Genomic DNA, 26,526 nt, shown 5'->3' on the forward strand with positions numbered 1-26,526 from the left:
AATTGAAGGAAATCTCTAATGTAACCCTCTCCAATTTAAGTGAGTACGCTCATGGAGTCCTTTGGCCATTTGAAGGTTTTGAGGTTGTACAATGGCCAGAGCTATAATGGTTCCATTAGTGGCCAGATGGTCAGCCATACGATTACCTTGTGCCAGGTCCCCAGGCAGTCCTTGGTGTCCACGAAGGTGCTGTAAAAATATAGGCTCACCCCGCTCTTTTAACAGAGACCTGACTTGGAAGGCAGGACTATTAACCATGCCCTGAGGTAATACTACCCACTCATACCTCTGATCAGGTCCCTGGTAGTTAACCGAGGGCACAGAGAAAGCAAATTTCTCGCAATCCTGGGGGTCGAGGGGAATGGAAAAGAAACAGTCCTTGATGTCAAGTATAATAAGATTAAGATCCCGAGGAATAGAGGGGATCCATGGCAGCCCCCTTAAGCGGGTGCCTGCGGGGACTATCCACTCATTAATTTTTCTTAGGTCCTGTACCATCCTCCATTTACCTGAGGCCTTTTGTACAACAAATACAGGGCTATTCCAAGGGCTCAGTGAGGGTCTAATATGCCCAAGGGACAGTTGTTCTAAAACTATTTCCTTTAACTTTTCTAATTTGTTTGAGGGAATAGGCCACTGTTCCACCCAAATCGGGGCGCCCGGGTGCCATCGAATGTCAGGGACAGTAGGAACAGTGGCCCTTAGGATTGGGTGTGAGGCTCTGTAGGAGAATTAGGAGCCTCCAGCCCCGAGGCCTCAGAGGGAGGCGCTTTTTAGTAGTCACTAGGGCTGATTGGCAGGTCCTGGCCTGTGATGACCACGGCCTTGATCTTTCTCAAGATATCTCGTCCCAGCAGGTTATCTGGTGATTTTGTTATTATTAAGGGACTCACTATTCCCTTGCCACCATTCATATCATTCCAAGGGAGCCAGTCTCTGGTTGTTTTACTCCCAGCTGTGCCTCCTACCCCCGAAACCTGGGGGCAGGGGATTAAGTCCCACCACGGAGGCACTAACTCCTTCTTTAATATGGTCCGATCTGCTCCTGTATCAATTAAGAATCAGAACTCCTTTCCAAATATCATGATTACTGTCTCTGGCCTTATCTCGGGGGCAATGGGGACTGCCCAGCAAGGGGCCTCAGGCTGTTTATTGCCTTTGTTGGTGGGGAATCTGAAAGTCAGGCCATAAAGCAGATGTTTTGCTCAGGGCGCGTTCGGCCCGTCTCTTTCAAGAACCATCCTCCTGAACTCATGGAAATCTGTAGTTTCCTGCAACTCCCATGAAGGGGCTCTGAATTTAAAATCAGCCAGGCCGTTTGTGCTTGATGGCGGGGCGTGTCGCCGCCGCTGCCGAGGTTCAGGGCTGCCAAAATCTGCATATGTATAGAGCCAAGCCGAGCCTCCCATGGGGGAGGGGTAGCAAGCCTGGGGCTGCGCTGCTCTTCTGCCGCGGGAGCTGCGTCTGGCTTGGGGTCCCGGGGACCAAACGTGGGTTCGTCCCTGGGCCTCTCCGAGCGGGGTGTCGGGACCCCCTCCAAATCAAAATTCCCTCCGGCTGCCCTCTCCTGAATCCAGGGATTCCCCACCCGGGTCCCAAGAGGAGCGAGCCCTGCGGGTCTTAATAGCTCGTAGTGGGAGTTCTCCTCCCCAGTCTGTCTCCTCTACCTCCGGCTGTAGTTGGTCCCAAGTTTCCCACGAGAGTGGGTTGGCTCCAGTTAGCCACAGGACCCTGAGATTTAGCTCCTGCCAAGTAAGCATGGCACATGGTTCTGAGATATTCATCCTCGTGTTTTGGAGGGTGAACTTTAGGATTTTAAGAAGCGAATTGCTTCGCCGACTTTGGACTTGTCCCATCCTCTTACCTGGAATGGGAAGGCCACGCATCCCAGGGTTTCCCAACCTAATTTCATCAGGGTCGGTCGGGAGCCGGACTTCCTCGTGTGGATTCGTGAAACCACGTGGGCGCCACAATGTTGGGCTCGGTAGCCTCTCCCGGCATAGGGAACAAGGCTCAGCTACTCTTCTTTCTACTCCCTTTCACACCTTCTCCCCTAGTCACCCGGCCCGCAGATAAAGCTAGAGTGGAGCGGGGGAGCCAGCACCATCCTAACGCGCGCGTGGCCGAAACAAGAAAGCGTGCCCGCCTCCTTACCAATAAACAAAGTCAGACGTACGCAAGTCTCGGAGCCAGCTTCAAGAACCAACTAACTTTATTAAGACGAAGGTACCGGGGGATGATTCCGAGAGAAGGGGATTGGCCAGGATGCCGATAGGCTGAAATGTGTCACCTGATCCCCTTGAGCTAACGTCACTCGAAAGCGCCGAGCCAGGGCAGGATAGGTAGGCGCTGGGCTGGCTAGGCTGGGAGATGCCTGGGCTGGCTAGAGAGTTGGGGGGCTGGTGCAAAGCCAGTTTCTCTGGTTTCTGACCCAGAGAGAGTAGCCTGCTTCTGCATTCCCCTAAGATCTTGGGGGGAAGGGCGTCAAGTCCTCACCAAGTCTAAGGGCCGGATCCCAACAAGCCCCAATCCTTAGCTGAGCAAAGACCAGCCCTGGGATATCAGGGCCCACCCATGTGGGCAGGGTGAGGGCATCAGAGGTCACACACAGGTGCCAGTCACAGGGCAGGGAGTCAAGAGACCTGACCCCAGAGAGGCCTCAGTGCATCCCCAGTGAGGCAGTGACACCAGCTTTATCTCAGCGTGGTCTCTAGAGAACCTTACAATCAGGCCCTAGTGTAGTGTCTCTAAAATTCTTATAAATGATGGATTTTGTCTTAAAAAGAAAACTAATGCATGCACTCAATAAGGCTCCCAATAAAGGTGCTATGTGTTGGTGAATTCTTTGAGACTCACAGGTAGACCAGATGTCTGGAGTTCCACACATCCATGCATCTAGGAAGGAATTTCACCCAGTTGCCCACATAGCCAGAAACCAGCAATAAAGGAGAACAGACCTCTGTTTCCTTCCCCAGCAGCCACAGCCCCCAGACTAGCCACTAATGAGCTTTTTCTCCCGTTTGCTGATGGAAGACACTTGTAATAAAATTTAATGTGGAAGAGCAAGGTGTGTTTAACCCAAGTTGTAAACACCTCTAATTCTATTTAAAACTATAGGGTGCAGTACATTAAACATTTGGCCATCCACCACTAAATTGGTGTGGAACTAATTGCGCTGTGTTTATTAGAAAGTAGACTCCTTACACATTCAGTAAGAGGCATGTCTACAGTGTCCATGCCACACTACGGGAAAAACACAAATGACCTCAGAAAAATGCTGCACCAAGTGTCTATGGCCCAGAGCCAAAGTCTGCTAGTCTTGTGCACTTGGAGATTTTGTTTCTCTCTCATGGAAACAACATTAAAAAAGAGAAACATACTACTCAGAATGAGCAAATAAAGGGCATAACCTCAATCTAGGTGACTACCCAGAATTCACACTGCTGAGCCCCACTCCTGGCTCGCTCAACCATTTTTTGTCCCTGATCTCCTTTCCCAGGTCCTCAGCTCCTGTGGAGCTGCACCCCAGGCACATGTGCTGCTCAGCCCTGGGCACCCTCTTGACTTCCAGTGGCCTCTCCCTGGGGTCTTGGCCCAGTGTCAGGGTTCCTGCTTTGACATAAAGCCTGAAGGCACCCATTCCTGGTGCTGTGGTCCTAAAGTTTATATCCTTGCCACTCAAAGTGGGGCCCAGGGCCAGAGCATGGATATTCTCTGGAAGCTTCTTTGAAATTAAAACTCCTAGGTCCTGTCCCAGATGGAGCCAGGATCCACATGTTACCGAGGCTGCAAGTAATTTGTGCAGTTTGGGGAATGCTAGCCTTCACGCACACCCACCAGACACTCTCCTGCAACTCAAGCTCAACAAGGCTGCCCTGAATGCTTTCCTTCCCACTGAATAGCTTCTGCCCCAGGTTCGAGGGCTGGGGTATGGTTTTGGGTGAGTCTAATATAAATTAGGCTCACCCTGTGAGCTCAGTCTCCAAGATCAGGAGACTTGAGAAGACATTGTGTTTTGGATGGAAGCCATCTTAACTGTAGGGCCAATACAAACAGGCTCCTCCAACATACATGTACCGAGCCCACTGGTGTCACCACCCTGGCCACTCTTTCAGCCATGCTGTGGTCCCCACTCAGCCCCTAAGAATCAACTTCTTAAAGAGAGCAGGAGTGCATTGGTTCTCCACTGAAAAGGATATCTTCAGTGCTTGGGCAGGTCTGCCGAGGAGGTGGGGTGCAGACTACAGCCCAGGTTACAACACGTGGCTTTCCCCATCCATAGGAGCTGCATCCACCGCAAGTATTTGCAATAAAAGTATGTTGGCAATGAATATGTATAGACTTCCTTTTCTTGGCATTGTTCCCTAAACAATAGGACAGCTCTTTGCATAGCATTTCTGTTTTGTACTAGATATTTTAACTCATCTAGAGATTATTTACTTGTCATAGAAGGATGTTTGTGGCTTATGTGCAAATACTTTTTATTATTATTATAGTTTTGTGCTTGTCCTGGAGCTTGAATTCAAGGCCTGGGTTCTATCCATGAGCTTCTTTTTGCTCTAGGCTAACACTCTATTGCTTGAGCCACAGCTCCACTTGTAACTTTTGGTGTGTGTGTGTGTGTGTGGAGTCTCTCTGGGATGGTTTCAAACCACAATCCTCAGATCTCAGCCTCCGGAGTAGTTAGGATTACAGGCGTGAGCAACCAGCTCCCAATTTGGTCTAATCTCTTTATAGCTATGTTTACCAAAGTGACAAGAAGGCTATGAATCATCAGTAAAAAGAGAGCCATTGGCTTATTGATACATGGACCAACCTCTATCATTATGCATTCAAATTATGCTGAGCCTTTCTTATTTTTACACTAATAAGAAGCAGTGGTGGGGTGGCTTGTTCTTATTTTCGCTGAGTGCTCAGTGCCATATTGAAGCCAGCTCTCTCCTCTACCAGAGCGGCTTCAGCTTAGGGACTGGAGCTTTTGAATCACAGGGCAACAAGATAACATTACTCAGGTGTAATTTTGTTACCCCTCTTTGTTTACTGTGATGATTCATACTAGCTGCATCTTAGACCAAAATTCATCCCCAAATGACAGGAATCACCATGCATCCTCAAACTGCTGGAACACTGCCAAGATAACATACAATTTTCTATGACAATTTTAATATGAAGGGAGTGCCAGCCACAGTCTCCCCTCCCAAAGAAGATGACCTTGATTGCAGCAGGCTCTTTCTAATCATCTTTCTTCCTCACATACTATGTGACATAGTCATTACCTTTCGGATCTGGTAGAGACAGAGGGAATGAGATGCAGGTATTGGCCAGAGGTTAAATTTTCATTTTGAAAAGAAAGATCTCTCTTGGCATCCATTTGATTCCTTTCCAATAAACCACAAGAACTACTCATAAGGTATCCAGGGTTGTTGAGATCATGACTACAGAGCTAAATTTGTGAACAAAAATTTGATTTTATTTGATGGGGGAGGCAGTCCTTGGGCTTGAACTCAAGGTCTGGGTGTTATTCCTGTGCTTTTTTTGCTCAAGGCTAGTGCTCTATCACTTGTGCCACAGCTCCACTTATGGGGTTTTATGGTAGTTAACTGGAGATAAGAGACTTTCCTGCCCAGGATGGCTTCGAATCTCAATCCTCAGATCTCAGCCTTTTGAGTAGCTATGATTACAGGCATGAGCCACTGGTGCATGGTACATTTTGAAGCTATCCCAGAGCTAAGGACATAGCTCAGAGACTGCGTACACTTATCTAGCATGTAGAAAACCTCAGGGTATAATCCCCAGTGATGGAAAAAATTTACTATTGTAATGGAAGCCTTAGAGATTTTTGACAATGCAGATGGCTTTAAACTAAATCTCAAATGAGACCATGTGTATAGCAATTTACAGTTTCCAAAATCTGGTAATATTCCTTCTCTCATCTTCTCCTTAAGAATTCTGTAAAAGCTGAAGTCATCTTTACACAAATATAGAATCTGAGACTAATAGGGGATAAGAATTCAACCAATTTCACACAACAGTATTGATGGGCACCACTCACATGCCAGCTGTGTTTAAAAGAGATGATTTATCACATGTACATGGTCCATTGCATACCCAAGGAATTCCCACAGTGTGCAGTGAATGGGCACACAGAGGACATGCACACATCAGAAACATCCTTAACACCAAGCACAGGATGACTTCTGCACAAAGAATCCACCCAGTGAGTCCAAGATTCCGATCTACCATGTGATCCACAGAACAACTCCCCAACAGATGGATTCCCATGTGTCCTGATGCCCTCCCAAGCCAGTCAGAATTCACACCAAAGGCTGAGATGGGAAAGCGCTGACAAGAGCCAGGGTGTCAGGACAGGTTTCCAAAGTGGTATGCACTTCTGCTTCCCCTGCTCTAAGGAAACCTGGCAAAAGACCCTGAGTTTCCACAAGTGGGCATTCAGTGCCAGCTGACCAGAACTTAGCACACTGAAGAGACTCTTGCCCATTGGTGGCAAGCTTGATCTGCCTCTTACTTCACTCGTTCTTCTTCTCTTTGTCCCTCATTTTTTTCTTTTTTTTTTTTGTGCTAATACTTGGGCTTGAACTCAGGGCCTGGGTGCTGTCCCTTAGGTCTTTTGTTCAATGCTGGTGCTCTACCACTTGAGCCACACCTCTACTTGGGCTTTTTGGTGGTTAACTGGAGACAAGAGTCCTATAGATTTTCCTGCCTGGGCTGGCTTCAAACTATGATCCTCAGTTCTCAGCCCCCTAGCTAGGATTACAGGTGTGTGCCACAAACCTGCATCTTTGGCAAAAGGCAAGATGTCTGTTTCTCTGTCGGCCCAGGTCTGCTGCAAGGCCAGTGCTTTGGGATGATGCCTTCTGAATCTGGAGCTTCAGAGGATGATGAGTGAGGAGAAAGGCACATGGTTACTGGGGAGAGACCCCATGTCTTTCACACTCCAGCTCTTAACATTCCCAAGATCAGCGCATCTGTTTAAAACAATGGATGTCGTCACGTGCATCTGCCTATGTTGTGTGTGTCCAGGCACTGTCAGCTGCACCTTGGAAACCTGTGCATGCTATCTTACCCTCTGCCTTGGATGGTACTTCCTGTAGCTATAATCTGGGGGCTGGGTATCACAGGTACAGAAAGAGTGGACGATGAAGGTTCTAAAAAGGTTTGAACCCATTGAAACCCAGGGAAAGAAGCAGAAAGGTGAGTGAGGATGGCTCAGTGAACTCCTCAGGTGCTCTCGAGCAAAGTCCTCAGACCTCAGGGTCAGGCTAGGGACTGCATGTTCTAGGAGGCTTTTCTGGGGGCTGGGACCCCCTCTTCTGTGGGGAGGCTACCATGCACCTCTTGGAAGGCACTGGGATGCAGCTGGGAGAGGTTCCCCACTGCACAGAAGGCACAAGTGAGAATACAAAAATAGGGGCTTTGTTTCTGAGGTTTCATAAATAACTGGGGGCAGAGCTATAGCTTGTTCTCCTCGAAGAGAATCTGCGCATACACGGTGCTGGTGGCGACGCCTTTAGCTGCCTGGTGTGGCTTTACCAGCTCCAGCTCTGCATACGTCAGGGTTTCTTCAGCAATCTTTGGCTGTGGAGACAGCAACACAGTTCTGATTATGACATCACATGTCCATTCATCACGCATGCATTCTCACAGCATTCGCGGGATTTAAAGGGAGACAAGGGACCAAAAAGTTCTTTCATTTTTTGGCTTAGGTTTTTTTTTTGTTTGTTTGGTGCCAGTCCTAGGGCATGAACACAGGGCCTAGGCACTGTCCCTGAGCTCTTTTGCTCAAGGCAAGTGCCCTACCACTTGAGCCACAGCTCTTCTTCCACCATTTTTTTTTTTTAATTTTCCGGTCGTAGGGCTTGAACTCAGGGCCTGGGTACTGTTCTTGAGCTCTGCAGCTCAAGGCTACCGCTCTACCACTTGAGCCACAGCATCACTTCCTCTTCCAGATTTTTGGTGGTTAATTAGAGATAAGAGTCTCACAGACTTTTTAGCTCAGGCTAGCTTTGAACTAGGATTCTCAGATCTCAGCCTCCCAAGTAGCTAGGATTACAGGCATGAGCCAGCAGAGCCCAGCCCAAAAAGTTTTAAAGCATATATGGAACTTAAAACAAAGTAAGGATAGCCCTCACTGCCTCAGATGGCTTCAAACTGTGATCCTCAGATGTCAGCCTTCTGAGTAGCTAAGATTACAGCTATGAGCCACCGCTGCCTGGCTAGAAAATGTGAATTTTTTAATTAGCGTCAAAGTAGTAGGAAGGAGAATGCCATCTGATCACATCGGGTGAGGCACTTGCCACAAGACAGCTAAGCAGCTTGCATAAATTGTCTCACCATTTTCGAAGTCCCATTTATAGGGATGATAGTCTTTTGACACACACAAACACACACATGCACGCACACAATCTTTACATGGCTTCATGTTGTTCATATCTTACTTGTCCATAAAAACCCTGTTTTGGGTTTCATCACATTTCACATTATAATGCTTCCATTTAGAAAAGCCCTGTGTCTTCCAATGAACACTCAAAACCCAACTCATATAAATTTTAGAACCAAGATTTTTGAAATCATATTGTCCAGGTGTTTTTTTATTGCATTTACCTTGAAATTGCATTGTTTTCTAGTGTAGATTATCTGTTTATTCTTAAGTTATTTCATTAGGTTTGGATATGAAAAATAACACCAGTTTTCTCAATACAGGTCACCAGGCTGGGCTACAGTGTTGTTTTCATACATTTTTATGATTTCCTATAGTACACATAATTGAATAAAGTCAAAGCACACTAAATAAATAATTGCATCTAGCGAAGCAATAAAAACAAATAAAATTAGTACTTTCATAAGTGGAAAAGGTACTTCAATTGCTGCTACAAACAACAGCCCACTATAAAAATGTGTGTAATCAATTCCCTTATGCATATTTCTGGAATAAAATAATTTGATTGAGACAGCAGGCAGGACGTGCAGGATTGGGAAGTGCATGCAGTTTGCAGCACAAGATGTATAATACCAGTCCTGGGCATCTTGAAATAACCTGGAAATCAATTCCTATTGGCCGGTGTATTTCTGGCCAGTTTCTGCTTTGCACACTCCCTTTCTTTGGGTTGATATTCAGTGGGTGACTGGGGTGCACCTGAGACGTAGCTTAGAGAGGCTCCCCCTTTTTTTGGCATATCTCTAAGTCTAGGTAAGACTAGAGAGTAGACAGCAAAACTAGTATCCAAGGGCAATGAGCAGTGTTTACAGAGGAGGTGGCTGCCAAGGGGGTGGGCAAAGCCAGGGAGGGGGCCTGCTATGGGTCTCACCTATGTTCCAGCTGAGTGAATTCGCCTGCAATCTCCAATAAAACTTAGCTCTAAGACAAGATGCTGAGTGTGTGTGTGTGTGTGTGTGTGTGTGTGTGTGTGCATGCGTGCGCACGCTAGTCCTGGGGCTTGAGCTCAGGGTCTGGGTGCTGCCCCGTAGCTTTCGTTGCTCAACACTAGCACTCTACGACTTGTGCTACAGCTCTCTACTTCCAACCTTTGGCTGGTTAGAGACAAGAGCCTCACAGACTTTCCTGCCTGGGCTGGGCTTCAAACTGTGTTCCTCAGACCTCAGGCACCTGAGTAGCTGGGATGACAGGCGTGTCAATGGCAGCAGTTGAAGATGTCTGACAGAAGGAATGGAGGGGACCTGATGCTTTTACTGGTAAGGAACAAGGCTGGAGAGGAGAGGCCCTGAAGCTCTCTCACACCATAACCCCCTCCCAACACAGCCGCCCGCCTCTGGTGGCCCTGATTCCACCACTTTCCTTTGACCCTGGTTTACAGCAGGCCTGGCTGCAGAACTGGCCTCCATGCCCACTGTCAGCTTTTAAGATTGCAGACACTCCAATGTTTCCATCCTGACTGGTCAGAAGGTACTTGTCTCCAGCATGAACAGGAAGCCAGGCACAGGCAGCAACAGAGACCCAGGCAAGTCATCTCTACCAGAGTCTGAGCCCCTAGTCACCCACACCCAGGCACCCCCCCACCTCTGAGTCTGGGAGGGCCAGACCCAGGTTGTCCTCAGCTTCTCAAGAAGCACACAAGGGCTCTGGTGAAAAGGCATAGCCATGACCTTAGGACTCCCGCTTCTGCTGCTATCAGGCTGCTGCTGCTTTTCTCTTCCTGTTTCTTTTTCTTTTGTGCTAGTCCTGGGGTTTGAACTCAGGGCCTATGCTGAACTTTTTAAAGTGGCTTCTTCTTCCTTCTTCCTTCCCTCCCTCCTCATTCCTTTCTTCCATGTTGGGCTGAGATGTGGCGAAGAAGTCTGATCCTCCTGAACAAGGTCCCTTGTTTCTTCCAAGGTTTGGGATCTTGGGGTGCCAAGAAGGAAATCCAAAGCATTTAGTGCAGGGGAGAGGGACACACAATGCATCCTGATCTCTGGACTCCCAGGCCCATGCCTGATTTAGGTGGCAGAGCATTCAGATGCACCCCATGTCCAGCTACCCTCTCCCCCCACCCCAGACACTGTATAGAATGTACGTTGGGGGGTAAGGTCAGGGGTGGGGTGCTCTGCAACCTGTCTATTCAGGGAACACTGAAAAACACCTCAGGGGCCTTCCTGTGTGTGATTGGGCTGAGTGAGAAGAGGCCCCTGCACCAGACCAGCTGCTGCACACCGTGGACGCCTAGAGACGCCTGAGAGGGAGAGGGAAGTGTCAGGCCTGGGGTTCAGAGCACCCTACATAGTCCCGGGGCCACCGAAAAATGTCCCCCCAGCTGAGGGAGCTCAGGCTTCTGCTCAAGCTGATGGAGTCCCGGCCGCCCACGTACACAGCGGCCCTTGTCCCCAGCCCAGCCAGGCCCGCTGGTGACTGCCAGGACCCAGCATGCCTGCCCCCCCCCCACCTCTAGCACGGACTCGTTTATGCCCCACTGGTCCTCATCACCATCACAGAATGCTCTAATGCTGAGGGGTGAAGACATAGTAGACTACATTATTATCAACTTATATTTGTAAATAACTTACTTATAAACAATATTTATTATTTACAAAGAACCAATTGCTTATAATAATTATAATGTTATATGGTGATAAATAATACGTAATCACTTATAAATTATAATATGTAATTCTAAATAAAATATAGGTAATTACATATTGTTTATAAATAATTTAAATAATTATAATTGGTTATAATAATCTGTGATTGTAAGTAATATGTAGCTATTAGGTAAAGATTTATAATATATAAATATTTATAAAAAATATATATAATCCTGGCAACTTAAGATGTTGAGATCTGAGGACCAAGGTTCACAGCCAACGCAGGCAGGACAGTCTGTGGGGCCTTTATCTTGTTAACAAGAGCTGGAAGCAGAGCTGTGGCTCCAGTACTAGAGTTAACCTCGAACCAGTGAAGCATAGCATGAGGCCCTGAGCTCGGGCCCAGAACTGGCACCCAGCGCATTTCCCAAGCCCATGCCTGGGCTGTGTTCTCAACTGGGCGTCTCTGCTCCACCCCCAGGGTGAGCGGGAGCCACCCATGTGCGATGCGAGCCACACAGGTGCACTTAGTCCTGCAAGCCACTCAAACCTCCTTCCATGTTGCTTGGTAGCCAACAAGCGGTTAAAAATTATTCAAGTTTGTTAAGTAAGCACTGAGAAGTTGAGCACATGAATCGGTTCCTCTAACCCTGGACACATTCCAGAAACACTAACACCCCTGGCTCTCCACCTCCTGCCCTCTCTCCCCTCTCTAACCTTTTGTAGCTGTGCATTTATTTTCCTCCTCATAGTGATGTGGCTTATGCAAGGTCACCTAAAAGAAATGTCACTATGTATGTAACTTCTGGGAACAGCCTTTTTCCATTCAGTATGATTCCAGTAATGTAGGGGATTGCTATTCCTTTAAGACCTGGGGTAGCTGGCTGCTGGCCCGTATGACCTCCTTCCGGGTTCTGACGGAAGAAATGCCAAACCAGCCCCCGCCTCTGGGCTGCGGGCATGTGTGTCATGATGGCACCAGGCCGAGCCAAGAGGCCGGGCCTCTGCGGGAAGTTCCATGACATCATCGTGATGGACAGTTCATTAGCCAATCGTTGATACCCAGTTAGTCCTTCCTCTTCCTGCCGCCATTACTGTTATATAAACCCCTCCCCTGATTAAAAAACTTTGGAAGAAGCTCTTGAAGCATCCCTGAAGGAGCCACGTGTCTCGCGCCTTTGTTCTTAGTGAGTCAAAGGGGAGGAAGGGCATCTTCGTGTTCACACACATGGGTTCGAGGCTTTCACGTGACCCTCATTCCGGCCTTGCTACCTGCTGGTCAGACAGCTTGTGCGTGAGAATGAAAGGGGTCACACGGAGGCGGACAGACAGACCGCCACACAGTAACATTTGTCAAGGTGGTTGTGCACAGAAATAAAATTTATGGGCCAGATGCTGGTGGCTCACATCTATAATCCTAGCTATTCAGGAGGCTGAGATCTGAAGATCACAGTTCAAAGCCAACCTGGGAAGGAAAGTCTGTGAGACTCTTATCTCCAATTAACCACCAGAAAAACAGAAGTGGAGCTATGACTCAAGTGGTAGAATGATAGCTTTCAGCTGAAGAAGAGCTCAGGGACAGTGACAGTGCCTAGGCCCAGAATCAAAGCCCATGACTGACAAAAATAATAAATAATAAATTAATAAATAATAAAATTTGCTTCATTGTTGTGTAGTATTCCGGGGCATTCTACATACCACAGTTAGTGGACTATTTGTTTCCCTTGTCGAATAACAAGTGAGTTGTTTCAAATGTGGGTGGTTATGGACAGAGTTATTATCAACACTAAGTCTAAGTCAATTGCATAGACTTTGTGTGACATTTTCATTCCTCTGTAGTATATGATCTGGAGTGCAATTGCTGGATCATATGACAAATGAATGTTCATCTTTCTAAGAAACTTCCCAATTGCTTGTTGAGCAGGTAGCACTTGAATCCCACAGCAAAGAAATAGTATTTCAGTGGTTCTGTACCCTTTCTACCCCTTATTTTTCTCTCAGTCATTCTGAGAGTATTATCTTAGTACTCAGAGGTATAGTCATTCTTCCCCATGCTAGAACTCTCCAATCAGCCCTACTCTCAAGCACTCATTAATGTCTGGGGAAGTTCTTCATAGCAGAGCTCTTCCTTCCCAACTCCAGAAGAGGGGGATTATCACATCTCCTGGGGCTTCATGGCTTTTCTTGCACTTCTGCCCCTGCCAAGGGGCAGGGCTGACACCCCAGACACCAGCTCAGCCTACACCTCCCACCTGTCTCTAATTTAAGCCTTCCCTCTAGTTCAGGGTGATGATTATAGAAAATACATCCAGGGGAAGGAATGACCAGAGTTCGCTGACACTACAGAAACCAATCCCGCAGGGATCCAAAAGTTCCACATCTCTTAGAAACATGTATACTTCCAAGTCCTAATGAGCACTTTTTGTGAGTGTTGTTTCCATGAGTCTAGCTGTAAGTTACCATTGTGACAGGCCGGAAGGAGGACTCACATTCTCTTCCCCAGACTCCCACAAAACAATCCCTTCTCCTAGAGATCACTGTTGGATGCACAAGTGGAGATCAGTTAGCAGGAATGAAAGTAAAAAAAACCTGCAATGGAGTTGGGAGCTGGTGGCTCACATCTGTAGTCCTAGTTACTCAGGAGGCTGATATCTGAGGATCATGGTTCAGAGTTAGCATAGGCATGAAAGCCTGAGACACTTATCTCCAGTTAGCCACCACAGAGCCAGAAGTGGAGCTATAGTTCAATTGGTAAGAGTGCTAGTTTTAAGCTAAAAAGCTCATAAATAGTGCTCAAGGCCTGAGTTCAAGCCCCAAGACACACACACACACACACACACACACACACACACACACAGAGAGCGATGAAGCCTCTACAAGTTGCCCAGTGTCAAAAGCACAACAGAGGTGGTGCCATGACCAAAGCCATGGATCAGTATACGGGACAATGTTTGTGCTGATGCCACCTTATGCCGAAACACAGCCCACAGGTCTGCAGAAGTTGCACTGTCAGGAACCTGCTAACCTGGGAGAGGATGAGAACAGCAGAGCCCACTTCCTCATTTTCTTTCAAGGGAAATGCTCATTTTTTATTCAACAGGGAAGTGGCTGGTACAACAGTCTCCCTAAACAATACCCCTGGCACACACAGCCATGGCCACACAGGCCAAGGGCATGGTCCACATGGAGCACTCCTCCATGGGAGGGGCCTCAATGGTCTTCGCAGGACCAAACTCAGGAAAGAAAAGTCTGCATGGTCCATCGGGCCTGCTACCATCAGTGGCCCTTGGAGATGAACCTGATGTTTTTTAATTCTTCAGGTCGGCAGATTGGCATTCCTTTTCATATATAAAAATGTATTATTGCTGGGCGCCAGTGGCATGTAATCCTAACTACTCAAGAGGCAGAGATTTGAAGATCTCGGCTCAAAGTCAGTCCCGGATGACAAATCCGAGATACTCTTAATCTACAATTAACTGGCTTAAGTGGTAGAGCACCAGCCTAGGGAGAGTGTGAGACCCTGGGTTCAAGCCTCAAGACCCACACAAAATAAATAAATGAATACATAAGTACATAAACACAGAATCTCCCTGATGCATGTGTTAAATAGAAGAATCAACCTCAACAGATCTTCCCGAGGAAAGTGAGAAATGCAGGATTTAGGACCAACGGAGGAGGCTGGGGCCTGGTCCTCTGAGCAAGAGTCGGAACCATTAACTGTACCTTCCCATCCAGTTCCCTCCTCACTCTGCCCCGTGGGGTAGGAGGCGAGCTCATGCCCACAGCCCCTTCTCAGGTGAGCAAACCGACCTGAACAGGCTGGAGCAGCATTCCAGGTGATGCTGCCAGAGCCTGGCAGCCCCAGAGCCTGCTGGCCAGGGGCCATCTTCCCTCCACAGATGGCCCTGACTTCAGGATACCCCGCCCCATAAATTCCTTTCTTTCTGCTTGTTTAGGGGTTCTGTGATAACACCCTACCAAGAATTAGGGTGTGAGTTCTACTTCTTGGAGTCACAAAAATATTCACGTGGCATTCATCTCACTAGCTCAAAGGAGAAGGCGGATAAGAAGAAGAAAGAAAGAGGAAGAGGAGGAGGAGGAGGAGGAGGAGGAGGAGACAAAGGAGGAAAAGGAAGGAGAGGGAGAAGAAGAAGAAGGAAGAGGAGGAGGGAGAGGGAGAGGAGAAAGAGAAGGAGGAGAAGGAGAAGGAAAAGCAGAAAAGTAGGAGCCAGGTACTGGAGGCTCACACCTGTCATTCTAGCTACTTGAGGCTGAGATCTGAGAATCACAGTTTAAAACCAGCCTGGATATAAATGTCCATAAGACTCTTATCTGTAATTAACCAGCAAAAAGCCAGAAGTGGAGCTGTGCCTCAAGTGATAGAGAGCCATACTTGAGAGGGAAAACTAAGCAACAGTGTGAGGCCCTGAGTTCAAGCCCACTACTTAGCATGAAGAAGAGGGAAAAAGAGAAAGAGCCATTTATACCACCTTGAGTTGAATACTGGTTGAAAAAATGTGAGCCTGACACGTTCACAGTGGTTAAAAAGTGGGGTAGGTTTGCAGAAAGACAAACCTGGTACACTGGGAATCAGGAAGCACTTGGATGTCTAAGCAATGTATAAAGAGCTGTTCTCATTTCTAGGGAACTCAGCCTGCTCCTCAGCTACACGTGAACATACCCAGAATAGTGTCTAGGGGGGCGCAAATCTCCAAGACATGAGAACCTAAGGAAGGAGCTCCATGTTGTATTTTAACACATGGAGTCTCCGTCACCGGGCTGCTCTGGGAACCATCATTGTCACCCCCCTTCCCCCCCGCCACACACACATAGAGAGGTCTGGACGAAGGCCCGGGAGCCGCCACTCACATGTAAGGGTTGTGCTGGGTAAGAAGCAGAGCTGTGATCTGTGGCTAAGCACCTGGCCCTGCCACATCTTGATGAGGGGATGTGTTGTTTCCCACATCCCACATGTGATGCGAAGACAAGAGTGGTGTCTGCACACCATCATCATCCCCACCATCACCATCTTCTCCACCTAGAAAACCATCACCATCATCACCACCATCACCATCATCACCTCCATTATACAACCAGCACCATTATTACAGTCATCACCGCCACCATCCTTACCATCACCACCATCCTTGTCACCATTATTACCATAGCCATCATCCTTATACTCTCTACTGCCACCATCACCCCAACCACTATCACCTCCATCCTCCCCATCCCCATAGTATCCAGTCATAGCCAAGAATTAAGAACAAATCTAAAAGAGAATTAAGCGTGTCTGCTCATTTGTTTACTTACATGGTATGCAATGTGGACAGGGGGCATTTTTGTCCTTTTTTCTTTTTGTGTATGTGTCTGTGCCTGTATCTGGGCCTTGCACTCTTGTAACTGACCCCTACAGCTTGGACATGACACATGCTTACTGACAATTCAAAAACTTCATTTGGGACAGTCATATAAAAATTAGGATTTAATGTGGCAAGGGCAAATAATTCCTGAAATGCAGTATTGTTTGTTGTGAATGACAATTTCACATAGTAATTTTCTTCCTGATACTCAAGATGCCTTGAGCCTGGTGTTTTGAGATATGTGGAGGAATTTTTTCCTTTCCTTTCCAAAAATGGCACTTCATTTCTAGTATTCTCCATTTGAGATTGAAAAAGTCTTTTAATAACAACTCCGAAGCACTCTGTGTTCAAAACTGAGGCTTGCAATGAAATAAGCTTTAAAAAAAAACCCTCAAATGTGAGCAGAAATGATATTGTTTCATGAGATTATGAAAATAAAATAGAGTGAAAAACTTTGAGAAACAATTTCCCAGCAGTGCAATGATCCCAGAAATGAAGTGTCCAATGACGACAGTGCATCAGCAAGGCTGAGAGGGAAGGCGCATCCGCTCCTCAGGGAGGGGCTGTGAGCAGAGGCAGAGGGACAGGCATTTCCAGAGTGAGCAGGGGGGCGGGGGGAGGGGGAAATATGCCCTGGGAAACATCATCCACAGAACCAGACTCTGTGGTCTCCCTCCTGCCTGAACCACCCTGTAGCCGGGGTTGGTACTCAAGGCCTGGCTTTCTTGCTCATGACTGGCCCCCTGCCACTTGAGCCATGCCTCAGTACTATATTTTGCCAGCTAATTGGAGATGAAGCTGGCTTCAAGCTGTGATCCGCCTGTCAGATATTGTCAGGTGCAGGTCCTGTCAGCTTGGCACCTTGCACACAAAAGCAATCTGAAGAATCAGTGATTCACAGACAGAACCCCACAGTCCTGAGGTCACTGCTCTCTTTCTTCTCCAGCCACAAAGCTAGATCTCCCTTCTAGAAGAGCAAGGTAGCCTCCAGTTTGGGTATTTCTATAGTAGGATTCTTATTGTCTCTGAAAATTATATTTTTGTGTGTGCACATGCGCACGCATGCACACTCATGCGCTGATACTGGGGCTTGAACTTGGGGTCTAGGCACTGTTCCTGAGCTCTTTTGCTCAAGGCTGGCGTGCTAACATTTGAACCACAACTGTACTTCCAGCTGTTTTGGTGGTCAACCACAGTGATGAATCTCACAGTTAGCTTCAAACTTGATCCCCAGATCTCAGCCTTGTGAATGGCTAGGATTACGGGCATGAGCGAGCTACCAGAGGCTGGCTTTAAAAGCAGGGTTCTTTTTTTTTTTTTTTTTGCCAGTCCTGGGGATTGGGACTCAGGGCCTGAGCACTGTCTCTGGCTTCTTTTTGCTCAAGGCTAGCACTCTGCCACTTGAGCCACAGCGCCACTTCTGGCTGTTTTGTATATATATGTGGTGCTGGGGAATCGAACCCAGGACTTCATGTATAAGAGGCAAGCATTCTTGCCACTAGGCCATATCCCCAGCCCCAAAAGCAGGGTTCTTAATAGGCACTTAAGTGCTACTCAGTCATAAAGCCCTCATTTAGTCCAACAAAACCAAGAGCTCCAGCTGGGTCACTGCTGGCCTCTGACACAGAGTTGGAGCTCGTGGGTGTTTGTGGCCGGGCCCTGCACACAAGCTGTGCCGCCTGTGCAGGAATGGCAGGCAGCTCTGTGCTGTGAGCAGATCCCAGTACAGGGAATCTCACTTGAGCGCATCTCTGCCACTTCCGGTTTCCAGAAGCCCCGCTGGGGGTGGGGAAGGGGGAGGCATTCCCTCTGGGCGGGGAATCAACTCATGAAAGCAAATGAATTCTGCTTTTCCTCCTACTCTTCTCGGCAACCTCGGCTTTGATTCTCCTCTCTCCAGCACACATAACTCCCCGTGACAATAACGGGATGCGCAAGTGTATCAAGGGGAACATGGAATTTTATCTCTGTAAAAATGGTGCTTGCATGTGACAAGCAAAGTTCTTGTTTTTTTCCCAAGGAAGGCTTTGACTTGGGGGCAATATATTGTACATGTGGTTGTGGATTTCTTTTCCCCTTCTTTTTTAATTTTAAATCGAGATTATGAACATATTTTATGCAGGTTAATATATCCTTCTTTTTTTTCTTCATGTAAAATTTCACTGAAACCAGTTTGAACACATTAGCGACAACAAGAGAAATTCTCTAGCTTATTATAAACATCCTTCAAGAAACCTGAAAGGCATGTCCTCTGGAAATAATTTGACTGGGGTTTAGATTATTATTAAAATCCTCCCCCAATTTCTATCACTATTGTGTCTAAGGAGACCCACTGCCCTTCTCTGGTGTGGTATCTCAGCTCCGCCTGGCTATTCTGTGGGTTCTAATCTAGCCAGGACAAGCATGCACCAAGGACAGAGTCTGTGTAAGCTGAGGTGGAACGCACCACTGCCTTTCCATCCACCTTGAACATTCTGATCTCTGTAGTCTACAAGAGGAGTGAAGCTGGCTAGAGACTTGAAACCTGGCAGAATCCCAGGAAAGAAGATATCAGCAGCCCATCAAGATTCTCTACCTGGGAAGGGCCCTTGGAGATGGGGGGCCGGGGGTGGGGGGGAGGCCACATGGGCATGGATGATGCTGAGCCTCTGAAAGGCTCACAGGGGTGAAGGAAAGGCACTGCCACACCCCTCAGAATTCTCACAGCTGATTTGCTCTTCACTCCTCTCTGAAGGGCTAGACTCACTTATAAAGTTAAGTAGACCCTGGCAGCCTGACATTCTCCACCCAATCAGAGATGGCTTCTTAGCCCTCTGGGAAGCTACTTTCAGACTTTAAAGTCCACGAGAATTCCCAGGGATTTTGATAAATCACAGGATCTGTGTCAGTGGGTCTGGGTTAGGGGCTGGAGTTTGATTCCCACCTCCCAGACCATGCTGGGGCAGTTGAACCACACCACAGTCAAGAAAGACTGAGAGCTCCAGCCAAAGAGCCCACAGGGCAGCCTGCGCTCTGTGCGTGACAGCTCGGGGTGGCCGGGGTGGCCAGGGTGGCTGGGGAAGCCGGCCCTCACTGGCATTGGTGTGAAAGCCAGTTCCCACGAAAATGGACACCTTCAGGGCATCAAAGGAGACAACCCACAGGTTTGAAAAGACAACATTCAAGGAATGCCAACAAGTTAACAACAACAGCAACAGAAATGGTTAAAAAAGGACAAAGGACTTGAGCAGACATTTCTTTAAAGACATAGGCCCACAAGAACATAAAAGATATTCAACCCTATTAATCATTAGTGGGAAAACTATAGTGAAGTGTCTCTTTACACCAGTTAGGATGGCTGCTGTACAAAAGAATGGGGTGAGAGAGGGAGGAGGAGGAGGGAAGAAAGGAGGAGGGAAGAAAAAAGAAAGACTTGAGGGAAAGAAGGAGAAAGGAAAAGAGGGAAGGGAGGAAAAATATTGAAAAATGGAAATGCTTCTATACTATTAGTGAAAATGTAAAAATAATATAAATAGAAATGTAAAATTATAAGAGCTCCTAAAACAACAACAACAAAAGATTTATCATAGGATTCAGCAAACCCATTTTGGGGTCTATATGTCCAAAACACTAAAAGCAGGGACTCAAATATACATATATATATATATATATACACACATATATGTATATATGTGGTTTATATAAAAATATAAATTTTTACAATGATCTCGAGTCATGTCGCTCTCTTCTAGAGATGCCTTATTAACTTTGTACAAGGCACCCTAGACAGTGTCCTCTCTCAGGACCCTTCTGGTCTCACAGATGCTCTGGGTCCAGGTGCTGCAGTTTGTTCAGTAGAAATACTAATCAGTAGCAATAAATAGATAAATGGTTTAAACATAAGCAAAGGACCGGATCCAGGTATTAGGAGTTTTTCAGAATCAGCCATATGACCAGCTGTGGCAGCAAGGTGGGGGGTGGTGCACTCCTGTGCCTGCCCAGCAGCCGAGAAGGGACAGCATGGCTCCTGTCATCACTGAGTTGAGAGGAAGGAGCCTTGCTTCTGGCTGGGGTGGCCTCTCACGGGACAGGGACGTGTCAGGGGGAGCAGGTGGAGAGGGTGGCAAGGAGTCCGGTGTATTTGCCAGGGCAGAGCTGAGGGATCCTGGGAATGGGAGAATGTATGGTAAATAGGCACAAGTGCTGGTTTGGAAATGGCTCTTAGGTCCCAGATAGTTAGGGACTGAATAGCTGGTACACCTGTGAGAGCTGACCTGCCCAGGGAATGAGTTCAAGGCCCTAAGACAGCGCAGGGAGGAGGAGGGACAGGGGCACAACTGGCTTTTTTTTGGGGGGGGGAATGAATCCTCATAATCACCAAACCTGCAGGTGCTAGCTAGGCATGATGCTTTTTTATTCTAAAACTGCTGGTCCGACAGAGACCCAGTTGAGGTCAGCTCTTTACTGTGGATTGCTACCAGTGAAAATGATAGCCTAAGTGACTTGTTTCTAGGGAATTTGGTATAAAATTGTTTTAAAACTCTTCATATCTTAAACAACCAGAGGATAAATTTGATATTTAAAAAATGAGATTCCACCTCACCCCAGTAAGAATGTCCATTATCAGGAAAACTAATAATAACAAATGCTGGAGGGGATGTGGCCAAAAGGGAACCCTACTACATTGTTGGAATGTTAACTTGTTCAACCACTCTGGAAAGTGGTATGGAGATTCCTCAGAAGGCTAAAGATAGAGCTCCCCTATGACCCAGCAGCCCCCACTTTTGGGCATCTACTCAAAAGATTATAAGCAAGACCACATTAAAGCCACCAGCATAACTATGTTCATTGCAGCACAATTATCATTGCTAAAATATGGAACCAACCCAGTTGTTCATCAGTAGACGAGTGGATCAGGAAAATGTGGTACATATACACAATGGAATTCTATGCCTCTATCAGAAAGAATGACATTGCCCCATTCATAAGGAAATAGAAGGACCTGTAAAAAAAAATAATACTAAGTAAAGTGAGCCCGACCCAAAGAAACATGGACTCTATGGTTTCCCCCATAGGGTAATAATTAGTACATGTTTAGGATAGTCATAGCAGAGGATCACAATAGCCCAATAGCTATGCCCATATGAACACATAAGATGATGCTAAGCAAAGTGAACTCCAAGTTATGGAAACAAGTGGTATATCATTGTTGTAATTATTTTCAACTTGCCATGTGAAACTGTACCCTTTCTTTTTCTCTTGTATTCCCTTCCCATGGTTTTACTCCTGCTAGCACTGTGTCTGATTTTAGTACCCTGGATACTGTATACACGTGTATTGGAACTAGAGAAGGGAAAGAGAATACCAAAATTGAGAGACAAGAGATAAAAAGACAACCCATTCCAAAAGCAATACTTACAAAGCCATTTGGTGTAAACCAACTGTACAACTCATGGGGAGGGGGAATGGGGAGAGGAGAGGCATAGGAAAAATGAGGGAGGAGGTATATGAAACTGCAACCCCTCTGTACTTCACTTTGACAATAAAGAAGAAAAAAATTGTTATTAAGAATACTCTCATTAGAGAGGGCAAAACTGGGAGAGATGAAGGAAGGTATGATCATATTATCCAAAAAGAAATGTACTGATGACCTGACTTATGTAACTCTAACCCCTCTGTATATCACCTCTATAAATAACAATTTAAATAATTTTTAAGGGACACTTTCATTTAAAAATCCTTTTGAAATACATAGAACTGTCCTGATCTTTCTGTGACAATTAAGAAATTAATAGAGCTATTTTCCTATATTTTCTTTTGTTTCATAGCTTATTTTATATCTTCTCATCTTCTCTTTTCTAGTTGAAGTTTACTTATGGTAAACAAAATGTCTTGTTATATATAATTAGCTGTTTTTAATAAGGCCTCCTTCCCTCCTTTTCTTCCTCCCTTCCTCCCTCCCTCCTCCTCTCCCTCCTTTCCTTCCTTCTTTCCTTCCCTCCTTCCTTCTTTCCTTCCTTCCTTCCTTCCTTCCTGCCTTCCTTCCTTCCTTCCTTCCTTCCTTCCTTCCTTCCTTCCTTCCTTCCTTCCTTCCTTCCTTCCTGCCTACCTTTTTTGGTGCTGGTTTTGGATCTTGAACTCAGGGCCTTGTACTCCCACTTAGCTTTATCACTCAAAGTTGATGCTCTATTACTTGTACCATACCTCCACTTTGGTTTTTGCTTGTTAATTGAAGGGAAGCGCTGCAGGGATTTGCCTGGCCTGGCTTTGAACAATGATCCTCAGACTCCAGCATTCCTGAGGAGCTGGGATTATAGGTATGAGCCACCAGTGCCTGGCAAGGTTTCACATTTTTCCCCAGGGCTAGCATATGACTGAGATCTGCCTCCCTACTACCTGCCCTGTAGCTGGGATGACACATGTAAACTACCATACCCAGTTTATTGGTTGAGATAGGGTCTCCTCTCACTTGTGCAGCCTTGATTACTTCAATTCTGCCTCCTAAATAGCTAAAATTACATCTGTGAGCCACCCTGCTAGATGAAAAAGTCTTTAGTACTTTATAATTACAAAAAACATATCTTAGTCTGAGTTCCAATCCATGTCAGTTCAAACAAACACAAAAATAATGAAAACTTGCTATAAGGACTAGAGTCATTGTTTAAAACTCTTTTGGTTCCAATCTTTTAATAAGTGATCAACCCTGCTTAAGACAGCACTTTGTAGCCAAGAATTGCACAATTGGTTTTTAGTTTGACTCAAGCTCAAGAGATAGAGAGGAGATGGGGGCTAGATGGCTGCAGACAAGAGAAAGTTGTTTGGCTCAAGGCTGTTGACACTTTCTCTGATGGCTGACTGTAGGCACCTTAGCACTCTATGTAAACTGGGCGTCTGTGTATCCTCGTGTGCAAAACTAGAGTGAGGGCTGGGGATATAGCCTAGTGGCAAGAGTGCCTGCCTCGGATACACGAGGCCCTAGGTTCGATTCCCCCGCACCACACAGAAAATGGCCAGAAGCGGCGCTGTGGCTCAAGTGGCAGAGTGCTAGCCTTGAGCGGGAAGAAGCCAGGGACAGTGCTCAGGCCCTGAGTCCAAGGCCCAGGACTGGCCAAAAAAAAAAAAAAAAAAAAAAAACTAGAGTGAAACAAAGGAATCTTACTGCTGTGTTTAGATATGATGCCATTTATGCTTGGCATACACAAACAGTACTTCTGTACACTGCTTCTGCATACCTGGACCTCTCTCTCTCTCTCTCTCTCTCTCTCTCTCTCTGCCTGCCTCTCTCTCCTCATCTCTCTCCTTCCCCTCATTCTCTTTCTCTGATGTACTCACATCTGCTGCTAAACAATATTAGCAATAACACAAATAATAATGATTAAAAATGACAAAATATTAATGAAATACTTCTGTGTCCATGCTAAGAACAAGGAATTATTAGATTAATAGTGAGGGAAAGAGTAGTCCTTCCATATAGAAAAATTCTAAGTAATAAATAAAGAATGATCAACCAAGAGAAATAGAAAGTGATCATTAGAGGCAGGACACAGCAGCTCACCCTCCTAACCCAGGTACTCATAAAGCCTAGATCTTACTCTGAGCCTCGCCTGGGCAAAAACTTCTCAAGATATCATCTCAATCAACCAACTGTGCCTGGTGGATTGTGCATAGGGCTACATTGGGGGGGGGGGGCGCGGAGAGGGGAAGAGGAGGATTGTGATGGTGGCTTGAATAAATGTGAGACCCTATCTGAAAAATAGCTAAAATAAAAACTCTGGGAAAATAACCAAAGCAATTCTGGGGGCATGGGTCAAGTGGTAGAACATCTGCCAAGCAAGTCCTGCATTCAAACTACAGAATTACAATTTTTTTTTAAGTTGCCATTAGTTTGCTAGCGTGGAAGTCCTGAAGGCAGAGACTCTGACAAAGGCAAAGTGAGCAGTCCATGTTCAAGGGGAAGCAAGCTATTCACACAGCCTCAACAGATCGCCCTAAGGTGGCTAATACTCATTACTGTGGGTTGAACATGTCCACACATTGTTTATACTCTTTCTCTTTGGAAGGTGGAGCTTTGGGCCTCGCCTCACACACACACACACACACACACACACACACACACACCTGCCTTGCATGTGAACAAGGGGCATGGGCTGGCACGGGCTGACTTCCGACATAGGAGAACTGGAAGGAAAACCAGATATGTGGGCATGAAGAGGCTGGCAGGCCTGACCCTGACCATGGTGTGAAATGGACATTGGAGACACACAGCAGCCCAGAATCCCCACAGAATCCCCAGTGGCATTCCTTGTGGTCTCTTTAACCTCACCCAACCTCGATCAAAAACAATACTAGGAAGTGGCGCCATGGCTCAAGTGGTAGAAGGCTAGTCTTGAGCTGAAGAGCTCAGGGGCAGTGCCCAGGCCCTGAGTTCAAGCCCCATGACCACCATCAACAACAAAAAGTACTAAACAAACAACACCGGGTATTACAGCATATTGTTGCGATCATTTATTTTATTATTAGTTCTTTTTCAGTCTCCTACTATGCCTCATTTGGAAGTCCAGCACTATTAAGCAGGGCACTGGTGGCTCACACCTGTCATCCTAGCTACTCAGGAGGTTGAGATTTGAAGACTGAGCTTCAAAGCTAGCTTGGACAGAAAAATCCCTGTGACTCTTGTTTCCTATTAAGCAGCAAAAAGCCAGATGTGGGGGGCTGGGGATATAGCCTAGTGGCAAGAGTGCCTGCCTCGGATACACGAGGCCCTAGGTTCGATTCCCCAGCACCACATATACAGAAAACGGCCAGAAGCGGCGCTGTGGCTCAAGTGGCAGAGTGCTAGCCTTGAGCGGGAAGAAGCCAGGGACAGTACTCAGGCCCTGAGTCCAAGGCCCAGGACTGGCCAAAAAAAAAAAAAAAAAAAAAGCCAGATGTGGAAGTGTGGCTCAGATGGTAGAGTGTCAGTGTTGAGCAAATAAATACAATAAATTCAACATTATCACTGGCACATATGGGGCCAGCAAAGCCTCTGTAAGGTCAAGTTCCACCCCAGGGATCCTTGGGTCAGGAGGAAACACTGCCTGGACCTGAGCCCGGATCCAACAGGGTCATCAGGAAACTGTCTCTGTGTGCTGCTATTCTCCAAGTCTGCAACCTCATTTCCAGTCATCAGAAAACTACAGAAATCAAAACCAAGGGACAGGGTGTCTGTAAATAGCTGGAAATTCTTCAAAATGTCAGTGTAAGCTGGGCACAGTGGCTCATACTTACAATCCTAGCTACTCAGGAAGCTGAGATCTGAGGATTGCAGTGTGAAGCCAGCCTGGGCAGGAAAGTCCATGCGATTCATCTCCAATTAACCAGCAAAAAAGCTGAAAGTAAAGCTATAACTCAAGTGGTAGAGTGCTAGCTTTGAGAAGAAAAGTTCAGAGACAGCACCCAGGTCCTGAGTTCAAGCCCCAAGACTGGCAGCAAAAAAAAAAAAAAAAAAAGTCAGTGTGGTAAAAAGATGTGGATATCCCCATCTGGGGGAAGGTAAAGGGTGACAAGGAAATGCAATGTGGTGTCCTGGGTGGAATCCAGGAACAGAAAGAGAGCAACCAGGGGAAACTTGCAGACTATGGCTGCTATCCAGAACGTAGGTAACATTAGCACGCCAATGCCACTGTCCTCATGTGGATAAGGACATTCTGGCTGTGGCTGTGTAAGATGCCACATTGGGGGGCGGGGCATGTGGGAACTATACTAGCTTTACAATTCTTCTGTAAATCCAAAGCTATTTCAACATAAAAACACTTCACATACATCCTGGACAGATCTTTGGCCTCTTTCAATGAGTTATCAGGTAAATTGATATGAGCATGTACACTTTCTATTTTATGTTTCTGAGTATGGCTTTTTGTTTTTCTTGTTTTTGAAAAGTAGCTTTTACAAAGAAAAGTAGCTCTGTGTAGACTTGCTGTTGTAGTTGAGGTTTGAACTTGGGACCTTGAGCTCACTTGCTCAGCTGGCAGTCTACCACTTGAACCGTGACTCTAGTCCTGTTTTTCCTAAATATTTGGGCGATAGTATTGGCTGGTTGTTTCTCTTGGGCTGGTTTTGAACTGCCAACCTCTGGCTCTTAGCCTTCTAAGTAGCAGCTAGGATTACA

At 46.5% G+C, this 26,526-nt stretch overlaps 1 protein-coding gene across 1 annotated transcript in view; it reads right to left on the reverse strand.

Moving 5' to 3' along the window:
- Positions 1-6,679: 6,679 nt before the first annotated feature.
- The window catches only part of Vstm4 (V-set and transmembrane domain containing 4), a 91,010-nt gene continuing 71,163 nt past the window's right edge, over positions 6,680-26,526 (reverse strand). The window contains exon 8 of the mRNA XM_048339222.1: positions 6,680-7,596. Within this exon, the coding sequence (XP_048195179.1) occupies positions 7,471-7,596 (126 nt within the window). The 3' untranslated portion in view covers positions 6,680-7,470. The remainder of the gene's footprint in view (positions 7,597-26,526) is intronic.

This window comes from Perognathus longimembris, chromosome 2, assembly GCF_023159225.1.
Source record: "Perognathus longimembris pacificus isolate PPM17 chromosome 2, ASM2315922v1, whole genome shotgun sequence".
Taxonomy (NCBI): domain Eukaryota; kingdom Metazoa; phylum Chordata; class Mammalia; order Rodentia; family Heteromyidae; genus Perognathus; species Perognathus longimembris.